At 46.0% G+C, this 20737-nt stretch overlaps 1 protein-coding gene across 3 annotated transcripts in view; it reads left to right on the top strand.

The window, feature by feature from the left end:
• ryr2a (ryanodine receptor 2a (cardiac)) overlaps positions 1-20737 on the top strand; it is a 723597-nt gene that overhangs the window by 543167 nt on the left and 159693 nt on the right. For 2 of the 3 annotated variants that reach the window (XM_034193917.1, XM_034193919.1), the window contains exon 89: positions 11081-11098. The exons of the other annotated variant lie outside the window; for it this stretch is intronic. In XM_034193917.1, coding sequence (XP_034049808.1) covers positions 11081-11098 — 18 coding nt within the window. The remainder of the gene's footprint in view (positions 1-11080; positions 11099-20737) is intronic. 3 annotated transcript variants of the gene reach the window in all.

The following is a 20737-nucleotide window of genomic DNA, read 5'->3' as shown; positions in this document are numbered from 1 at the left end:
CACAGCAGTTTAGTTACATGCACAGCGGCTCCGTGACATGCACAGCAGTTTAGTGACATGCACAGCGGCTCCGTGACATGCACAGCAGTTTAGTGACATGCACAGCGGCTCTGTGACATGCACAGCGGTTTAGTGACATGCACAGCGGTTTAGTGACATGCACAGCGGCTCCGTGACATGCACAGCAGTTTAGTGACATGCACAGCGGCTCCGTGACATGCACAGCAGTTTAGTGACATGCACAACAGCTCTGTGACATGCACAGCAGCTCCGTGACATGCACAGCTGTTTAGTGACATGCACAGCGGTTTAGTGACATGCACAACAGCTCTGTGACATGCACAGCGGTTTAGTGACATGCACAGCGGCTCCGTGACATGCACAGCGGTTTAGTGACATGCACAACAGCTCTGTGACATGCACAGCGGTTTAGTGACATGCACAGCGGCTCCGTGACATGCACAGCGGTTTAGTGACATGCACAACAGCTCTGTGACATACACAGGGGTTTAGTGACATGCACAGCGGCTCCGTGACATGCACAGCGGTTTAGTGACATGCACAACACCTCTGTGACATGCACAGGGGTTTAGTGACATGCACAGCTGCTCTGTGACATGTACAGGGGTTTAGTGACATGCACAACAGCTCTGTGACATGCACAGCGGTTCTGTGACATGCACAGCGGTTTAGTGACATGCACAGCAGCTTTGTGACATGCACAGCAGTTTAGTGACATGCACAGCGGCTCTGTGACATGCACAGAGGTTTAGTGACATGCGCAACAGCTCTGTGACATGCACAGCGGTTTAGTGACATGCACAGGGGCTCTGTGACATGCACAGGGGTTTAGTGACATGCACAACGGCTCTGTGACATGCACAGGGGTTTAGTGACATGCACAGCAGCTCTGTGACATGCACAGGGATTTAATGACATGTACAGCGGCTCCGTGAGACGCACAGTGGTTTAGTGATATGCACAGCGGCTCCTTGACATGCACAGTGGCTCCGTGATATGCACGGCGGTTTAGTGATATGCACAGCAGCTCCGTGACATGCACAGCGGCTCTGTGACATGCACATTAGTTTAGTGACATGCACAGCGGCGCCGTGACATGCACAGGGGTTTAGTGACATGCACCACAGCTCTGTGACATGCACAGGGGTTTAGTGACATGCACTGCGGCTCCGTGAGACGCACAGTGGCTCCGTGACTTGCACAGCAGCTCTGTGACATGCACAGCGGTTTAGTGACATGCACAGCGGCTCTGTGACACGCACAGCGGCTCCGTGACATGCACAGCAGCTCTGTGACACACACAGCGGCTTCATGACATGCACAGCAGCTCCGTGACATGCACAGCAGTTTAGTGACATGCACAGCGGCTCCGTGACATGCACAGCGGTTTAGTGACATGCACAGCAGTTTAGTGACATGCACAGCGGCTCCGTGACATGCACAGCAGTTTAGTGACATGCACAACAGCTCTTTGACATGCACAGCAGTTTAGTGACATGCACAGCGGCTCCGTGACATGCACAGCAGTTTAGTGACATGCACAGCGGCTCCGTGACATGCACAGCAGTTTAGTGACATGCACAGCAGCTCCGTGACATGCACAGCTGTTTAGTGACATGCACAGCGGCTCCGTGACATGCACAGCGGTTTAGTGACATCCACAGCGGCTCTGTGACATGCACAGCGGCTCTGTGACATGCACAGCAGCTCTGTGACATGCACAGCAGTTTAGTGACATGCACAACAGCTCTGTGACATGCACAGCAGTTTAATGACATGCACAGCAGTTTAGTTACATGCACAGCGGCTCCGTGACATGCACAGCAGTTTAGTGACATGCACAGCGGCTCCGTGACATGCACAGCAGTTTAGTGACATGCACAGCGGCTCCGTGACATGCACAGCAGTTTAGTGACATGCACAGCGGCTCCGTGACATGCACAGCAGTTTAGTGACATGCACAACAGCTCTGTGACATGCACAGCAGCTCCGTGACATGCACAGCTGTTTAGTGACATGCACAGCGGTTTAGTGACATGCACAACAGCTCTGTGACATGCACAGCGGTTTAGTGACATGCACAGCGGCTCCGTGACATGCACAGCGGTTTAGTGACATGCACAACAGCTCTGTGACATGCACAGCGGTTTAGTGACATGCACAGCGGCTCCGTGACATGCACAGCGGTTTAGTGACATGCACAACAGCTCTGTGACATACACAGGGGTTTAGTGACATGAACAGCGGCTCCGTGACATGCACAGCGGTTTAGTGACATGCACAACACCTCTGTGACATGCACAGGGGTTTAGTGACATGCACAGCTGCTCCGTGACATGCACAGGGGTTTAGTGACATGCACAACAGCTCTGTGACATGCACAGCGGTTCTGTGACATGCACAGCGGTTTAGTGACATGCACAACAGCTCTGTGACATGCACAGCGGTTTAGTGACATGCACAGGGGCTCTGTGACATGCACAGGGGTTTAGTGACATGCACAACGGCTCTGTGACATGCACAGGGGTTTAGTGACATGCACAGCGGCTCTGTGACATGCACAGGGATTTAATGACATGTACAGCGGCTCCGTGAGACGCACAGTGGTTTAGTGATATGCACAGCGGCTCCTTGACATGCACAGTGGCTCCGTGATATGCACAGCGGTTTAGTGATATGCACAGCAGCTCCGTGACATGCACAGCGGCTCTGTGACATGCACATTAGTTTAGTGACATGCACAGCGGCGCCGTGACATGCACAGGGGTTTAGTGACATGCACCACAGCTCTGTGACATGCACAGGGGTTTAGTGACATGCACTGCGGCTCCGTGAGACGCACAGTGGCTCCGTGACTTGCACAGCAGCTCTGTGACATGCACAGCGGTTTAGTGACATGCACAGCGGCTCTGTGACACGCACAGCGGCTCTGTGACACGCACAGCAGCTCCGTGACATGCACAGCAGCTCTGTGACACACACAGCGGCTTCATGACATGCACAGCAGCTCCGTGACATGCACAGCAGTTTAGTGACATGCACAGCGGCTCCGTGACATGCACAGCGGTTTAGTGACATGCACAGCAGTTTAGTGACATGCACAGCGGCTCCGTGACATGCACAGCAGTTTAGTGACATGCACAACAGCTCTTTGACATGCACAGCAGTTTAGTGACATGCACAGCGGCTCCGTGACATGCACAGCAGTTTAGTGACATGCACAGCAGTTTAGTGACATGCACAGCAGCTCCGTGACATGCACAGCTGTTTAGTGACATGCACAGCGGCTCCGTGACATGCACAGCGGTTTAGTGACATGCACAACAGCTCTGTGACATACACAGGGGTTTAGTGACATGCACAGCAGCTCCGTGACATGCACAGCGGTTTAGTGACATGCACAACACCTCTGTGACATGCACAGGGGTTTAGTGACATGCACAGCAGCTCCGTGACATGCACAGGGGTTTAGTGACATGCACAGCGGCTCTGTGACACGCACAGCGGCTCCGTGACATGCACAGCAGCTCTGTGACACACACAGCGGCTTCATGACATGCACAGCAGCTCCGTGACATGCACAGCAGTTTAGTGACATGCACAGCGGCTCCGTGACATGCACAGCAGTTTAGTGACATGCACAGCAGTTTAGTGACATGCGCAGCGGCTCCGTGACATGCACAGCAGTTTAGTGACATGCACAACAGCTCTTTGACATGCACAGCAGTTTAGTGACATGCACAGCGGCTCTGTGACATGCACAGCAGTTTAGTGACATGCACAGCGGCTCCGTGACATGCACAGCGGTTTAGTGACATGCACAACAGCTCTGTGACATGCACAGCGGTTTAGTGACATGCACAGCGGCTCCGTGACATGCACAGCGGTTTAGTGACATGCGCAACAGCTCTGTGACATGCACAGCGGTTTAGTGACATGCACAGCGGCTCCGTGACATGCACAGCGGTTTAGTGACATGCACAACACCTCTGTGACATGCACAGGGGTTTAGTGACATGCACAGCAGCTCCGTGACATGCACAGGGGTTTAGTGACATGCACAGCGGTTCTGTGACATGCACAGCGGTTTAGTGACATGCACAGCAGCTTTGTGACATGCACAGCAGTTTAGTGACATGCACAGCGGCTCTGTGACATGCACAGGGGTTTAGTGACATGCGCAACAGCTCTGTGACATGCACAGCGGTTTAGTGACATGCACAGGGGCTCTGTGACATGCACAGGGGTTTAGTGACATGCACAATGGCTCTGTGACATGCACAGGGGTTTAGTGACATGCACAGCGGCTCTGTGACATGCACAGGGGTTTAATGACATGTACAGCGGCTCCGTGAGACGCACAGTGGTTTAGTGACATGCACAGTGGCTCCGTGATATGCACAGCGGTTTAGTGATATGCACAGCAGCTCCGTGACATGCACAGCGGCTCTGTGACATGCACATTAGTTTAGTGACATGCACAGCGGCGCCGTGACATGCACAGGGGTTTAGTGACATGCACCACAGCTCTGTGACATGCACAGGGGTTTAGTGACATGCACTGCGGCTCCGTGACTTGCACAGCAGCTCTGTGACATGCACAGCGGTTTAGTGACATGCATAGCGGCTCTGTGACATGCACAGCGGCTCTGTGACACGCACAGCGGCTCCGTGACATGCACAGCAGCTCTGTGACACACACAGCGGCTTCATGACATGCACAGCAGCTCCGTGACATGCACAGCAGTTTAGTGACATGCACAGCGGCTCTGTGACATGCACAGCAGCTCTGTGACATGCACAGCAGCTCTGTGACATGCACAGCGGTTTAGTGACATGCACAACAGCTCCGTGACATGCACAGCAGTTTAATGACATGCACAGCAGTTTAGTTACATGCACAGCGGCTCCGTGACATGCACAGCAGTTTAGTGACATGCACAGCGGCTCCGTGACATGCACAGCAGTTTAGTGACATGCACAGCGGCTCTGTGACATGCACAGCGGTTTAGTGACATGCACAGCGGTTTAGTGACATGCACAGCGGCTCCGTGACATGCACAGCAGTTTAGTGACATGCACAGCGGCTCCGTGACATGCACAGCAGTTTAGTGACATGCACAACAGCTCTGTGACATGCACAGCAGCTCCGTGACATGCACAGCTGTTTAGTGACATGCACAGCGGTTTAGTGACATGCACAACAGCTCTGTGACATGCACAGCGGTTTAGTGACATGCACAGCGGCTCCGTGACATGCACAGCGGTTTAGTGACATGCACAACAGCTCTGTGACATGCACAGCGGTTTAGTGACATGCACAGCGGCTCCGTGACATGCACAGCGGTTTAGTGACATGCACAACAGCTCTGTGACATACACAGGGGTTTAGTGACATGCACAGCGGCTCCGTGACATGCACAGCGGTTTAGTGACATGCACAACACCTCTGTGACATGCACAGGGGTTTAGTGACATGCACAGCTGCTCTGTGACATGTACAGGGGTTTAGTGACATGCACAACAGCTCTGTGACATGCACAGCGGTTCTGTGACATGCACAGCGGTTTAGTGACATGCACAGCAGCTTTGTGACATGCACAGCAGTTTAGTGACATGCACAGCGGCTCTGTGACATGCACAGAGGTTTAGTGACATGCGCAACAGCTCTGTGACATGCACAGCGGTTTAGTGACATGCACAGGGGCTCTGTGACATGCACAGGGGTTTAGTGACATGCACAACGGCTCTGTGACATGCACAGGGGTTTAGTGACATGCACAGCAGCTCTGTGACATGCACAGGGATTTAATGACATGTACAGCGGCTCCGTGAGACGCACAGTGGTTTAGTGATATGCACAGCGGCTCCTTGACATGCACAGTGGCTCCGTGATATGCACGGCGGTTTAGTGATATGCACAGCAGCTCCGTGACATGCACAGCGGCTCTGTGACATGCACATTAGTTTAGTGACATGCACAGCGGCGCCGTGACATGCACAGGGGTTTAGTGACATGCACCACAGCTCTGTGACATGCACAGGGGTTTAGTGACATGCACTGCGGCTCCGTGAGACGCACAGTGGCTCCGTGACTTGCACAGCAGCTCTGTGACATGCACAGCGGTTTAGTGACATGCACAGCGGCTCTGTGACATGCACAGCGGTTTAGTGACATGCACAACAGCTCTGTGACATGCACAGCGGTTTAGTGACATGCACAGCGGCTCCGTGACATGCACAGCGGTTTAGTGACATGCGCAACAGCTCTGTGACATGCACAGCGGTTTAGTGACATGCACAGCGGCTCCGTGACATGCACAGCGGTTTAGTGACATGCACAACACCTCTGTGACATGCACAGGGGTTTAGTGACATGCACAGCAGCTCCGTGACATGCACAGGGGTTTAGTGACATGCACAGCGGTTCTGTGACATGCACAGCGGTTTAGTGACATGCACAGCAGCTTTGTGACATGCACAGCAGTTTAGTGACATGCACAGCGGCTCTGTGACATGCACAGGGGTTTAGTGACATGCGCAACAGCTCTGTGACATGCACAGCGGTTTAGTGACATGCACAGGGGCTCTGTGACATGCACAGGGGTTTAGTGACATGCACAATGGCTCTGTGACATGCACAGGGGTTTAGTGACATGCACAGCGGCTCTGTGACATGCACAGGGGTTTAATGACATGTACAGCGGCTCCGTGAGACGCACAGTGGTTTAGTGACATGCACAGTGGCTCCGTGATATGCACAGCGGTTTAGTGATATGCACAGCAGCTCCGTGACATGCACAGCGGCTCTGTGACATGCACATTAGTTTAGTGACATGCACAGCGGCGCCGTGACATGCACAGGGGTTTAGTGACATGCACCACAGCTCTGTGACATGCACAGGGGTTTAGTGACATGCACTGCGGCTCCGTGACTTGCACAGCAGCTCTGTGACATGCACAGCGGTTTAGTGACATGCATAGCGGCTCTGTGACATGCACAGCGGCTCTGTGACACGCACAGCGGCTCCGTGACATGCACAGCAGCTCTGTGACACACACAGCGGCTTCATGACATGCACAGCAGCTCCGTGACATGCACAGCGGCTCCGTGACGTGCACAGTGGCTCCGTGATATGCACAGCGGTTTAGTGATATGCACAGCAGCTCCGTGACATGCACAGCAGTTTAGTGACATGCACAGCGGCTCCGTGACATGCACAGCGGTTTAGTGACATGTACAGCAGTTTAGTGACATGCACAGCGGCTCCGTGACATGCACAGCAGTTTAGTGACATGCACAACAGCTCTGTGACATGCACAGCAGTTTAGTGACATGCACAGCAGCTCCGTGACATGCACAGCTGTTTAGTGACATGCACAGCGGCTCCGTGACATGCACAGCGGTTTAGTGACATGCACAACAGCTCTGTGACATACACAGCGGCTCCGTGACATGCACAGCGGCTCCGTGACATGCACAGCGGTTTAGTGACATGCACAACACCTCTGTGACATGCACAGGGGTTTAGTGACATGCACAGCAGCTCCGTGACATGCACAGGGGTTTAGTGACATGCACAACAGCTCTGTGACATGCACAGCTGTTTAGTGACATGCACAGCGGTTCTGTGACATGCACAGCGGTTTAGTGACATGCACAGCAGCTTTGTGACATGCACAGGGGTTTAGTGACATGCGCAACAGCTCTGTGACATGCACAGCAGTTTAGTGACATGCACAGGGGCTTTGTGACATGCACAGGGGTTTAGTGACATGCACAAGCGGCTCTGTGACATGCACAGGGGTTTAGTGACATGCACAGCGGCTCTGTGACATGCACAGGGGTTTAATGACATGTACAGCGGCTCCGTGAGACACACAGTGGTTTAGTGACATGCACAGCGGTTTAGTGATATGCACAGCGGCTCCGTGACATGCACAGTGGCTCCGTGATATGCACAGCGGTTTAGTGATATGCACAGCAGCTCCGTGACATGCACAGCGGCTCTGTGACATGCACAGCGGCACCGTGACATGCACAGGGGTTTAGTGACATGCACCACAGCTCTGTGACATGCACAGGGGTTTAGTGACATGCACTGCGGCTCCGTGAGACGCACAGTGGCTCCGTGACTTGCACAGCAGCTCTGTGACACGCACAGTGGCTCCGTGACATGCACATCAGCTCTGTGACACACACAGCGGCTCCGTGACATGCACAGCAGCTCTGTGACACACACAGCGGCTTCATGACATGCACAGCAGCTCCGTGACATGCACAGCGGTTTAGTGACATGCACAGCAGTTTAGTGACATGCACAGCGGTTTAGTGACATGCACAGCAGTTTAGTGACATGCACAACAGCTCTTTGACATGCACAGCAGTTTAGTGACATGCACAGCGGCTCTGTGACATGCACAGCAGTTTAGTGACATGCACAGCGGCTCCGTGACATGCACAGCGGTTTAGTGACAGGCACAGCGGTTTAGTGACATGCACAGCAGTTTAGTGACATGCACAGCGGCTCCGTGACATGCACAGCAGTTTAGTGACATGCACAGCGGCTCCGTGACATGCACAGCAGTTTAGTGACATGCACAACAGCTCTGTGACATGCACAGCAGTTTAGTGACATGCACAGCGGCTCCGTGACATGCACAGCTGTTTAGTGACATGCACAGTGGCTCCATGACATGCACAGCGGTTTAGTGACATGCACAACAGCTCTGTGACATGCACAGCGGTTTAGTGACATGCACAGCGGCTCCGTGACATGCACAGCGGTTTAGTGACATGCACAACAGCTCTGTGGCATACACAGGGGTTTAGTGACATGCACAGCGGCTCTGTGACATGCACAGCGGTTTAGTGACATGCACAACACCTCTGTGACATGCACAGGGGTTTAGTGACATGCACAGCAGCTCCGTGACATGCACAGGGGTTTAGTGACATGCACAGCGGTTCTGTGACATGCACAGCGGTTTAGTGACATGCACAGCAGCTTTGTGACATGCACAGCAGTTTAGTGACATGCACAGTGGCTCTGTGACATGCACAGGGGTTTAGTGACATGCGCAACAGCTCTGTGACATGCACGGCGGTTTAGTGACATGCACAGGGGCTCTGTGACATGCACAGGGGTTTAGTGACATGCACAACGGCTCTGTGACATGCACAGGGGTTTAGTGACATGCACAGCAGCTCTGTGACATGCACAGGGGTTTAATGACATGTACAGCGGCTCCGTGAGAAGCACAGTAGTTTAGTGACATGCACAGCGGTTTAGTGATATGCACAGCGGCTCCGTGACATGCACAGTGGCTCCGTGATATGCACAGCGGTTTAGTGATATGCACAGCAGCTCTGTGACACGCACAGCGGTTTAATGATATGCACAGCGGCTCCGTGACACGCACAGTGGTTGCTGTGCCACTCGTTGCTCTGGTGAAGGCATCATGGAAGGTAGTGCAGAGGTTGTACAGAGTATTTGAAATATACCGGACCAGTAGTGGACTGAACACGTGATTCTTTTGTTTTTTTTATTCAGATAATTAGTGTTTCATCAGTGTCTCTTGAAATAAATAATTTCTACTTGGCAGCTCAGTTATGTTGATGCCAGGCTACAGTGCAAGCTAAAATTAAAATACAGTGCAGATTGTGTTATTTGTAAAGCAAGTGGTGGGTGATTTCTGTGCAGGGGGGTGAAAATGACCAGACTGAGCAGCGAGTGATGCGTGTGGTCATGTTTTTTAAATCTACTCTGGAAATATAATGTACATCTGTCATCCCATGAAACATGCTGCACTCTTCAGCAGAACACAGTTTTCAGATGTTACCAGGTACTTTTTTGTTAGGGCCCTGTCCCACTGGTGTTTAGGAGGATTTGTGGATGGAATGTGCACAAAAGTGGCCCACATCCGCCAAACAACCGCAATAACCGTGTAACATTCCTGTATGAGTCGGCCGCCATCCGAACACATCCGTGATCATCCGCAGAGGCACTCATGTCCGCAGCTAGGTTTTTTGAGCGGCTCAAAAATCCTGCTGCGGATGAGATCCGCATCACTGCCTGAACACATACTGAAGACATACGCAGGACATACACAACCAACGCACTTCATATCCCCTGTCATCCGCTGATATCCGCAACCGACGGGTTGGCGTGGCTTGGCGGCTGACCGGGACAGCGTGCAAAACAGATATGACGCGTGCCCAGCACGACCACATCACGGTCGCAAATGGTATGTCGCGCATGCAGACAGAGTGGGCACGGATGAAGCGAGTGCATCACGGCCGCTGTGCCCGTCATGGGGGCGCCTCTGCGGTCACATTCTCTTATGTTCCCTGTTATATCCGCTTTTCTTCCTCATGTATTTGCTGATCCACCCCGGGACATTTGTCATTTCCGCGCACCTTTGTTGCGGACGCTCAGCTTTTGTCTCCTCATTTCATTCATAAATCCTCCTAAACACCAGTGGGACAGAGCCCTTAGTAAAGTCTTGTTATAACCACAGACATTAGTGCGTTGGCTGTACCGTTGTGTGCATGTCCAGTAGCTACCGTGCTATGGGCCTGCATCCAGTATCACTTGCTATCTGTACTAACCTGGTGTATAATACTATAACACACAACTTTAGACTGCTGTTTCAGACCCAGTTTCCTCATTTTTGGAATGGTGACATCAATCAGAGCCAGAAATCATCAATGGGAGACCAGATTTAGTGTCAATTTTAAATAAGCCACAACTACAATCAAAGTTGACGATGTTTGTTTAACAATAGCCATGATATAAAGTTGTTCCTCTGTCAGTGGTTGTGTTGATTGACGTGAGTAAAAACGAGCTTTTGGACTTTGTTTCTATAGTTTTTCCTGAAGTGTTTCTGTTCTTGTTAACCTTTGGATGAATTGTTTTCTGTCAACACTTCATTTTTCTTTTGAACAAATAAACCCTGAAATTCTGAATATTTTTCCCAATATTTAATGTTTTCTTTTCCTTGTTTTCTTTTCTTTTGTCCTTTTTTTTCCCCATTTTGGTTCACTTCCCTTCCTCAGTCATCAGTCATGGGCGTGGTAATTATACCTCTTCCAATTTTCTTGTGTGTTGGTTGGTTTCTTGTTCTTGTTGGTTAGTCGTTGTGTCAGTTTTGTCCAGTTCTCTGGTTCCTGATTGCCCTCTTCTGTGCCTGTCACATTGTGTCAGCAGCTCTCTTTTTTAACAATAACCTGTTGACTACTATATTTGTACTTTGTTTTCATCACACCTGTTTAGTAGCCTTGAAGTACAAAACAGCAACATCAGAAGAAACAGACCTGACAACATATTTCTGACACAATTGAAATTAGTTTAAGACATTGAAATGTCAGAAAACACAGCATTTCAAATGACACATTAGAAGAACTCCAAAATCCTAGAAACTTCTGTGTGATGGGTGACTTTGGACCTCAGTAACCCTGCTGGAGATCACGTGCACAGTTCCTGTCTTTCCCTGCTCTGGCCACACCTGATGGACCAGGTCTAGTGTCTGCACAGGTTTTATTGGTGCAGCACAACACCTGAGTCTGTTAATCACAAAGAGAGCAGGCAAAGAGGGAAACAGGTGATTTCCAAGTTGGTGTTCACTATGATTGCCAGCCAAAATGTATCTAACATGAATTGATGTGTTTCTGTTTGTTGTTTCATGTGTTTCCTTCAGTGTTGTTGTCTTTTGCACTTCAGGCAACATTTATTCCAATCCCCTTTTTTCTTTTTGGGGGGGGAGGGGAGCTGAAAGCACTGCACATTTTCCATTTGTCCCTGAACTATTCAAAGCATAACAGGTTGGACTCAACTGGTTAGTTCAGGAACAAATGGAAAATGTGCAGTGCCTTTGGTCCCAAGGACCAGGATTTGGAAACACTGCTGTATACAGTATCAATTATCGACACCAAGATGGAAAATCATTATGTTTGAAAAAGTATAACCGGGTTACAAATATACATCCAGGCAGATGTGTATCCTTGATATGTATTTCAGAACCAAAGCTCCAACTGGATTTGTGCAGTTGGTGCGGCACTCGAAATTTATTGTGGTATGAGAGTTTAGCTTGTACGGTCCACATGGTCATCCACTGCTCTCCCAGCCATTACCTGTCAATGCATCTGGCTGTTGTGTGTGGTTTTTGGAGGTGGTTCTTGTCCTGGTTGTTGTGTGTTTTCAAACATCTCCTCCGTTCTTTTCTTTGTGACTCACTTTCTTTGGGCTGCAGTGAACACAGAGAAACACAAACCAAGAAAAGTGCTGAATAAAGTGAAGTTGCATACATTCTGCTGTGGGCAACATACAACCTTAACGAAAAAACTTCAAGCTCAGTTTTTTTCTTCAAGCTCAATTTTCAGACAAAGCCATTATTGTAAACTCAACGTTAAAAAACCTTAAGAGAGCTTTACAGTTGATGACCACCACAAAAGTTGAGCTTTTTTTTTTGGATCAGTTTTAGATTCATGGCCAACAGCCTTCAGATCATGGTGATGAATGCATTCTGAAATTTTAATGCTGTCACATTCCTGTGTCACGCTCCTTCACCAAGTCCTTAGCTATGATCCTGAAGTTCTGTCTGTCCTTCAGAAGAAAGCTTTTTATTCCTGGGTGATGTACTGAGCCTCCTTTGTCAGTGATGCAAAGTCTGTGCTCAGCATGGGACAACTGAGTGAAAACTCAAGCAGTTCTTTTGATCTCAGCCATGTATGTATTGACTTCAATTGAGCACAAGATCGTGCTCCCCATACACACACACACACACACACACACACACACACACACACACACACACACACACACACACACACACACACACACACACACACACACACACACATGCACACATTCACTACAGAGAGTTGTGTTGATTTATTCACTTTTCTGGCCAGTTTTCAAATATCAAAATCTGTTTTGTATTTTAATTTTAGTTTAATGTGTAGCTACATCAAAATGTCAGCCAAACGTGTGTGTCTCTGGTTCATTCCTGCATGCTGCACAGACCTCTCACCATGGAGAACACAGACACACACAGAAATCATCTTGAGTCATTTCAACATCATAACAGCAACCAGTAACAAATAAAATAATTAACAACTTTTACTGGACTTTCTATGAGTGGAAAAGAAGGCAAACATAAAAAGCAGTAGTTTAAAAACCATTTGACAAAAGTCACAGTACTGCTGTCGGGCTCCTTTCTGCTCTTTCAATTTTACTGAGCTCCGCGGAGCTCTGTGATCAGGATTATACTGAAGGTATAATCTGTACTGATGGTAAAATTCTTAAATTTATACAACCCCACTTCCAATGAAGTTGGGACGTTGTGCAAAATGCAAATAAAAACAGAATCTAATGATTTGCAAATCATTTTCAACCTATATTCAATTGATGAGCACCAAACGTGCACACACGCATGACATCTTATCTTCTGTGACTGTATTTTGGCAACAGAAGATAAGAACAAGCAGAGTGTGGTGTAAAAGAGCTGAAATGCAGCCAAACAGACAGTTGCATTTGTTGTCCAACACACAGCAGCTCACCTGCAGGAAAAAAACAAAAAAAAAACAACCTTCCTGTTTGGCTCTTGTCCTGCTCCTTATGGAGGTAAGAAATGTGTGAGAATGTGATAACTTGCAGACAGATTAGCAAAGGTTGCAAGCAACCACCAATTAATTTGTAAATACAGACACATTGGCCACATATTGCAGTCAGTTGGAGGCATCCTGTGACCCATTGTGAGCCAAGCATGAATCAGATAACCTCATGTGAACCCACAACACATACATCATGCGCACACACCACCCACTCAATCATCATTCCAAAGGCACCTTGCGACTTGCACGAATTTGATCCCCGCACTGGTACGCAATCTGGCGTCCCAGAGAGTAAACTCATTGTAAACTACGTGCAAGTGCACAAAGAAAATTTTTGAAATGTTCAAAATCTCTGACACATTAATTTGTGAACTACACGTGAATATTGCGCAACCTATTCAAAAACACTGCGAGTCAATGCGTCAGTGCAGAGCACCACAGCGCAGCTCATCTCGATGATTATGACGAGATGTTAAATCTATGATAAACATAATTTTACAGATACTCATAAGAAGGAATGAAAATGCAACTGTTTTACCAAGCCAGTACAATATAAATATTACAAGTAATTACCTTTTAGACAATTCCAAATGTAGTAAGGTTCCATTTTCAGAAAAGAAGCTTGTATAAAGTGCCCAAGGCATTTTTTGTTAAATGCAGGCAACAGACTGATTCCTATGCATTTTTACCTGCTGAGTTCAAAAATTGCTGTTGGCATGCTGTATCATTACCCCTTCACCCCCTAATTTGCATAAAGCAAAATGGCTGCCAATTACATCAAAATTTCCACAATTTTGGTTGTATATGTACTATAAAAGCAAACTAAACATCATTTTTCTATGTATTTCGACCTGCTGAATTCAAATATTGTTGTTGGCAAGCTGTATCTTTACCCCATTCAACCCTAATTTGCATGGCCACTCATTTCATGAAGCTTTTCAAAAGTCTGCTTGTGCTTGCATTAGAAGAAAAAATAAAACTTCTATTTCTATGTATTTTGACATGCTGAGTTCACTTATTGTTGTTGGCAAGCTGTATCTTTACTTCTTCACCCATAATTTGCATAAAATGGCCGCTTGCTTCATCAAATTTGTCAGACGTGTGGTGCTATTTGCTTTGGTGGAGAAAATACAACTTACATTTCTATGTAATTTGACCTGCTGAATTTAAATATTGTTGATGGAAAGCTGTATCCCTACTCCTAAACCCCATAAATAATTTAGTGACTGCCTGGTATTATTACCGGTAAAAAAGTAAGTCATCTTTGATTTGACCAAGGCAAGCAAATGAGCAAAATGAAGTAAAAAAGGATGATAGTTTGAAATGAAACATGTTTCTTGGATAAATATGCATGTCTCTAAAGGTCAAATGGGGGTTAAACTGTTCTAATATTTTGCTTCTGCTGCCATGAGATCACCATAACCAGCAAGAGCAATGTGCAGATCACGATCAAACTCTGCAGCCTTCAGTATCTTTTCATTAATCTTGAAGGTCTCAACATTGTCCAGAGTCTTGTTAGCCTTTTCCTTCTGGCAGAATATGCAAAGGGCCCATTTGAAAGTACTGGAGGCACTTCTGAGTCTTGTAGCTGGACCAGTGGAGGGACCTGCAATGGGTTCCTTGGTGTCTTGAGACTTTGACCTTTTCTCTAGTCTCCTAATATTTGCCTTGTTGGTGAACCAACTGTAACAGGATCTATGCCATTTTAGAGATGTCTCATCAGAACTCGGTATCCTCTCAGTTGTGAGTTTGTTCTCTATATCTTTGAGCTTGTGAAAGACTTTTGCACTATTGTGCAATGTAGCCCTTCCTTTGTCACTACCCTGAAGAAGATTTTCTTTAGAGCAGTCCTGATAAATGCAGACATCACCATCCACTGAAGAATCTCGTTTCATGCTGCCTAAAGCCTCCATTTTTTAAATTCAAGACAACAGAGATTGTTACCTAAATAAGTATTGAGAACAGTCAAAATGTTTTGTTCACCACTGAAGTATGCAACAAGAGAAAGTGCTAACAAGAGGAAGTCACTCCACAATTGATGTGATGAACACAACTGAGCCTAAAGAACACAGAGATTCAACTATATTATCTTACTACCTAACACTTTCAAGATTATATGCAAATCAGTCTAGTGACAAGGGGTACTAGCAACCTAACATAGTGTATATAAAGTGAATCAACAGACAGGAGACAACACAAATCCAAGCTAATGCTACTAAGTATAATATAGTACAAAGCCAATACCACAAACCAACACACTAGAACATGAACATGCACAGATATAGTTGAACAAAGTATCTCAGAGTCTCAGAGTGTGAAAGGATGAACTCCAAAAATATATCAGGGAAGAATGCAGTTTTATTGACCACATCTACACTGTGGCTGCTGCTGCTACTGTTGAGGCACTGTGGCACCATGTGCTTGGCTACTGGCCAGTGAGGCCTGCCCTCGTGTTGAAAGCAGTAGCCATCTGGTGTTGAAGCTGTATACATTATCTGTGCTGTACTGAGCCAATTATATAGGTTTTCACATAGTGTTATCATTATATTGTTCAGCATTTATGATGAAAAAATACACAAGAGTCATTCACATGAATATAATGATATTGTGATTTTTAAATCCACAGGAGATATTTTTCAACAGGCCAGTATAAGTATGATTGACAAATACATGCATTTGTAGGCCTGATTGTGCAGCAGATGCACGGGGAAAAATAGTTTTTGTTATCAATTTCTTTTGTACAACAAGCTTCTACAAAGTATGAAAACAGCAGGCGGCCATGTTCTGTCATGCATATTAGGGATGAAGGAGAAGAAGATACAGCTTGCAAATAAGAAACTATGAACTCAGCATTTCAAATAACACAAAGATAAGAGTTTTCATTACCTTTCTTGAGCAGAAACAAGCAAACCTTGGGAAACTGTGAAAAATCAGGTGGCCATTTTGTTTTATGCAAATTAGGCAGTGAACGAGTAGAGATACAGCGTGCTAACAACAATATTTAAATTCTGCAGGTCAAAATGCATACGAATAGAACTTTTTTCTGTTTCTAAGGCAAATACAAGTAAACTTGTGGATAATTTGATGGAATGGGTGGTCATTTAGTTTATGCAAATTAGAAGGTGAAAGGGTAAAGATACAGCATGCCAACAGCAATTTTTGAACTCAGCAGGTCAAAATACATAAGAATCAGACTGTTGTCTGCTTTTAACAGAAAATGCCTTGGGTAGACTACTTATCTGAAAACAGAAGCTGCAGCTGTAGAAAATTCCTCTGTGATTCCGGGAGTGATTAGAAGTCGTTTGATCACTGTAAGAGTGTTCCATGATACATAACACAAAATGGCTGACACACATCCAAAATGTCCTTGTAATGGGGCAGATAACTGTAACAATCGTTCATTTCTGGAAACAAGCACCAAAATTGGCACACATACTCCTTAGACATTACGCTTTTGTAAAAGCACATTAGCCACCTAAATTTTCAATAGGCAGCCACGTAGGGTTCAACTGAAGAATTACACAGGGGTCAAAATTTACAAATGCTCCAGTGACATTGAAAACTATACCACATTATTTGTCTGATCACAAAGATTCCAAAAAGGTATAGTTTGGACTATCTGTGACTGATTACTGTGGTGTTATGGGGTAAAAACAGCAAGAATGGTGACGAAGGTCAATTTCAGTTTGTACAGGGGTCAAAAGTTAAAGTTGCTCCAATTTTGGTAAAAAGTGTTGCAAGTTATTGGCTATGCTAGTAGGATTAATAAATGGAATAGTTTGCACCATGTGTCATGCTGAGTTATCATGTTACAGGGTAACATATGTCACGTCATAGAATCCAATGGACGTTGACCTTATTTGACCTTTATTTTGGAGACCAAACATTCAGCACAGTCAAAACTATTCTATTTATTATTCCTACTAGAACAACCAATAATTTGCACCACTTTTTACCAAAATTGGAGCAACTTTAACTTTTGACTCCTGTACAAATTGAAATTGACCTTTGTCATCATTCTTAACTGTTTTTACCCCATAACTCCGTAACATTCAGTCACAGACAGTCCAAACTATACCTTTTTGGAATCTCTGTAATCAGACAAATAATGTAGTATAGTTTTCAACATGACTGGAGCATTTGCAAATTTTGACCCCTGTGTAATTCTTCAACTGACCCCTACCTGGCTGCCTATTGAAAATTTAGGTTGCTAACATGCTTTTACAAAAGAGCTCGCGTCAAGCAACCCAGTCCAGTCGAAGATTCAAACTTCTCTACTTTTACAAAAGAGTAATGTCTAAAGAGTATTTGCACCAAATTTGGTGCTTGTTTCATCATTTGAAAGATTCCTCTGTAAATATTCTGTTATCTGCTTCGCTATTGTATTTGCCAAAACTATCAGATCCTTTTACAGCTGTCTAATTGATAAAACCATCTGATCTTTTTATATATGTTTAAATGATACAACCAAAGTATTTATGTGTATTTGGAAAAAGAATCAGCATGATGGAACACTCTGTTTTATTGCGTGAAACTACACTACATACATAAACACACACTATAAGATTTTTACATAACAACCATGAACACACTGCAAAGACACCGCCCACTCTCACCACCCTGCAGCCAGCTCACATAGACACTGATTCAAGCCAGGTTCAGGACCACCCATATGGGGGTGGCTTAGGCTAGTTCTAAAAGTTAGAGAACAAAGAAAGTCTGGGTTCTTTGTTCCTGGTGTTTTCATGCAGCCAGGTCAAGATCCCAGTGCTGAGATAACTCTGTACCGGTGCAACAACTCTTTTTAGTACAACATCTACACTTTGAAATCCGTTTCCTGTCCAATTCTTTTTGGAGGTCTCACTGTGATAAAAGAACCTAACATCAGCTAGGTTCGGAGAGCAAATAATTAATCCACTACAAAATAACCATTTTTTATAACGCAACATCCAGTGGCACAAAGTGCACTATTCATGCATGCAAGTGTCAAGGTGCCTTAACTCTCAGTAACTGAAGCCATAACTGCTTTCATTGGACAGTGACACTGATAAGAAGCCTCCTGGTTCTGTGTGTCAGCTGGTTTCTGAATGAAATGTGCTGTCTGTGGTGTTGAAACTTGCAAAAAAAAAAGTGTCCTGCTGATGCAGGTCACACAGACAGAGCATATTTGAGTGTATATTAAAACAGAGATGGGCACTTTCGGCTTGAATGCTGTTTTTCTGATGCGAGTTTATTATTGAACCCACATGTCGACACATGATAACTTGCACAGCATGTGACAGTTTTGATCAGGACAGGATGGACACAGTGAGAATGTAATAATTCATGTGGTGCAATATGATGGTAATAAGGAATTGGATGCTGTCCAGCTGTGATCATGTGTGGTAAGAAAGCATTGTGATCATATAATTTTTACTCCTCCATGATTTATTTAATCCACTCTTGACCGACCAGCAATTAATCAGAATGTTTGTTTGTTTGTTTGTTTTTGTTATGCTTGGTGTGCCACACACAGACACTTCTCTTCTGTCTGGAGAGCCATGACATGACATGATGTGGGGTTGTCATCTCCACACCTGTGATACACAATAAATACCCTTGAGTCAATTGCTGCATGCAAATGGCATCAGATGTACAGCAGATGGCAACAGATGCATTGTTCCATTGTTTTTCATTCATATCACAGTCATATGAAGATTAATTCAACTTTGCAGTGAAGACACCAGTGGCTCAAGTAAAACTGTTTATTGGAAACATTCTTGAACAAAGTGCAAACAATAGTCCAACAGAAAATCTGCAGAGTCCAGTCCAGTAATGAGCACCAGAGGGAATTAAAGCAAACAAAAGGTGACGAGACCTGGAAACTGGTAGGATTGAACCAGGAAGTAGAAACACAAAAAGAAACAAGGAAAAAAGGATAACAGAACAGATCAAGATCAGAAACTGAAACATTAAGCCTCAGGACTCCAGAAACATAAATATCGATTGATTTGGACTCACCAGCAAGTCCATGAACCATAGAGGGTTAAAGTAAAATTACTAAATGTTGGTGAGTGAGGACCAAAAAATTTGAGGACAAACATACAGGACACAATGTAATCCTAAAGCAACCAGACACATAGACCTGAGACTAACCTAAAGAGAAACTAGATCGCTGTTCTATGCACTCAGAAACCCAAAAGTAAAGAAACCACAGGAGTACTATACAAATGAAGGAATGCAGAGGGGAATGAGTGAAAGAAAGGCAGAAAGACAGAGCGAGAGTGAGACAATGGAGGTGCAGAATGCCTGTGGGGAAAACCTACTGTGCATCTTGAATGTATTCACAACACTTCACTTTTTCCACATTTTGTTATGTTACAGCCTTATTCCAAAATGGATTAAATAATTTTTTTCCCCTCAAACCTCAACAGACATACCCCATAATGATAATGTGAAAACTTTTTTTTTTTTTAGATTATTGCAAATCTCTTACAATTTAATAAAAAAAAAAAACAATAAAACACTTATATGTAAGTATTCACAACCTTTGCCATGAAGTGCAAAATTGAGCTCAGGTGCATCCTGTTTCCACTGATCATCCTTGAGATCTTTCTACAGCTTAATTGGAGTCCACCTGGGGGTCAATTCAGTTGATTATACATTATTTGAAAGGCACACAGCTGTCTACATATAAGGTCCCACAGTTGACAGTGCATGTCACAGCACAAACCAAGCATGAAGTCAAAGGAATTGTCTGTATACCTCTGAGACAGGAACATTTCTGCTGCTTTGAAGGTCCCAATGAGCAGATGGGCCTCCATCATCTGTAAATGGAAGTTCGGATCCACCAATACTCTTCCTAGAGCTGCCTGCACATCTAAGCTGAGCGTCTGGGGGAGAAGGGCCTTAGTCAGGGATGTGACCAAAAACCCAATGGTAAATCTATCAGAGCTCCAGCATTCCTCTGTCCAGAATGACAACATCTCTGCCGCAATCCACCTATCAAACCTGTATGGTAGAGTGGCCTGATGGAAGCCACTCCTTAGTAAAAAGCACATGGCAGCCCACCTGGAGTTTGCCAAAAGGCACCTGAAGGACTTACACCATGACAAACAAAAT

This window comes from Thalassophryne amazonica, chromosome 18, assembly GCF_902500255.1.
Source record: "Thalassophryne amazonica chromosome 18, fThaAma1.1, whole genome shotgun sequence".
NCBI classification, from domain to species: Eukaryota; Metazoa; Chordata; class Actinopteri; order Batrachoidiformes; family Batrachoididae; genus Thalassophryne; species Thalassophryne amazonica.
This window is presented reverse-complemented; position numbering and strand designations above follow the sequence as displayed.